Here is a 1331-nt window from a genome sequence, read left to right as displayed (position 1 = left end):
TATACATATATATGTATATGTGCACTCCCCTGGACCCCCCTAGAACTGCTTCACTCCACAGCTGCTTGTTATAATGAACAGGTGTTCCTCATTGCTATCAGCAAATGTTGGCAGGTATGAGGTAGACTCCTGGTATTTTGTTTCAAATTAATTAWATTAACTATTTTAACTGGACAACCTGGTTTCTAAAGATCAAAAATAAATCAAAGACAAAACAGTTTAAATTAGTATGTAAATTGGCAGTGAGATTTAGAAAACTGCACAAGGGGCGCCACCTAAAATCTTGCCTAGGGTGYCAAATTGCCTGTCCCTGWTACATGAGATTGCACTGTAATACTTTCAAGGTTTGACCAAATTGCTACCAGTCCATCCTTTTTTCATATGCAGTCCTTCAAGAAATGTGATTTCTTAGACTCTTAAGACATGCTGGAGCAGAAAGTTAGAAAGCRCACATCATATGCTGGTATGTGTGAGCACCCAAGCTGCTGCAGCCTCACATAAACATCCTCCACCCCAGGAGGACAGAAGCCTTTGAGAACTGCAGCCGGTGAAGTAATGTGATGTAATTTGTGCGCGCCTCAGTCTCGCTCAGTGTGTATCCATTATTCAGCAGACAACATTTGAAGCTGTTCCGCTGTGGTGCGACAGATGCTCGCGAGCGCGCTAATGGTGTTTCTGCTGGTCTCTGCAGCACATGAACAGCAGACGGCACAAGGATAGGCTGGCTGGAAAACCACCCAAACCCAAATTTACCCCCCACAGCAAGAGCCAGCCGAGCTCCGGCTTAACGGTAAGTCCCGACGTGCAGACACACACAAACAATAACACGGTCAGTCACGCATACGCCACAAACACACTCACTGAAAACAATCAAAACAAACAGTAAGTGCCCATTCTTTTGTAGCAGATATGCTTCATTATGGTGCATGCAGCACTGTGCAAAAGTCTTGAACCATCCCTAATTATAAGTTTTTCTTTGTCAGTCAACTTTATGAAAACTTTATAAATTTTCAAATGTAATTTTAGCTGAAAATCATGTACTACACATGCTCTGAGTGACGTCTCACAATATTAAGTTATACAAATATAATATAATATTCACTCAAACAACAGATTCAATGGATTTAAATGGTTCCACTCAACTAATTTGAGTAAAGGAAATGCATTTATGGAATTAATGTGAAGTAAATGTCTTAAACTTCCCTCAATTCATTTCAGTGGAACCAGCTGACATAATTTTTTTTATTAAATCCATTCTATGTTTTTCTTTGAGTGTAAGGGCAGATATAAGATTTATTTTCTTCTTTCTGCAAACTTTTCATATTTTATGG

The 1331-nt window shown here is 39.6% G+C and overlaps 1 protein-coding gene across 5 annotated transcripts in view; it reads left to right on the top strand.

Moving 5' to 3' along the window:
* znf385c (zinc finger protein 385C) overlaps window positions 1-1331 on the top strand; it is a 190109-nt gene that overhangs the window by 182706 nt on the left and 6072 nt on the right. For all 5 annotated transcript variants that reach the window (XM_014023061.1, XM_014023054.1, XM_014023037.1 and 2 more), the window contains one exon: window positions 692-790. In XM_014023061.1, coding sequence (XP_013878515.1) covers window positions 692-790 — 99 coding nt within the window. The remainder of the gene's footprint in view (window positions 1-691; window positions 791-1331) is intronic.

The sequence above is a fragment of the Austrofundulus limnaeus genome, unplaced genomic scaffold, assembly GCF_001266775.1.
Source record: "Austrofundulus limnaeus strain Quisiro unplaced genomic scaffold, Austrofundulus_limnaeus-1.0 Scaffold4, whole genome shotgun sequence".
Lineage (NCBI taxonomy): Eukaryota > Metazoa > Chordata > Actinopteri > Cyprinodontiformes > Rivulidae > Austrofundulus > Austrofundulus limnaeus.
The sequence above is the reverse complement of the archived record's forward strand: the minus strand, read 5'-3'. Positions and strand labels throughout refer to the sequence as shown.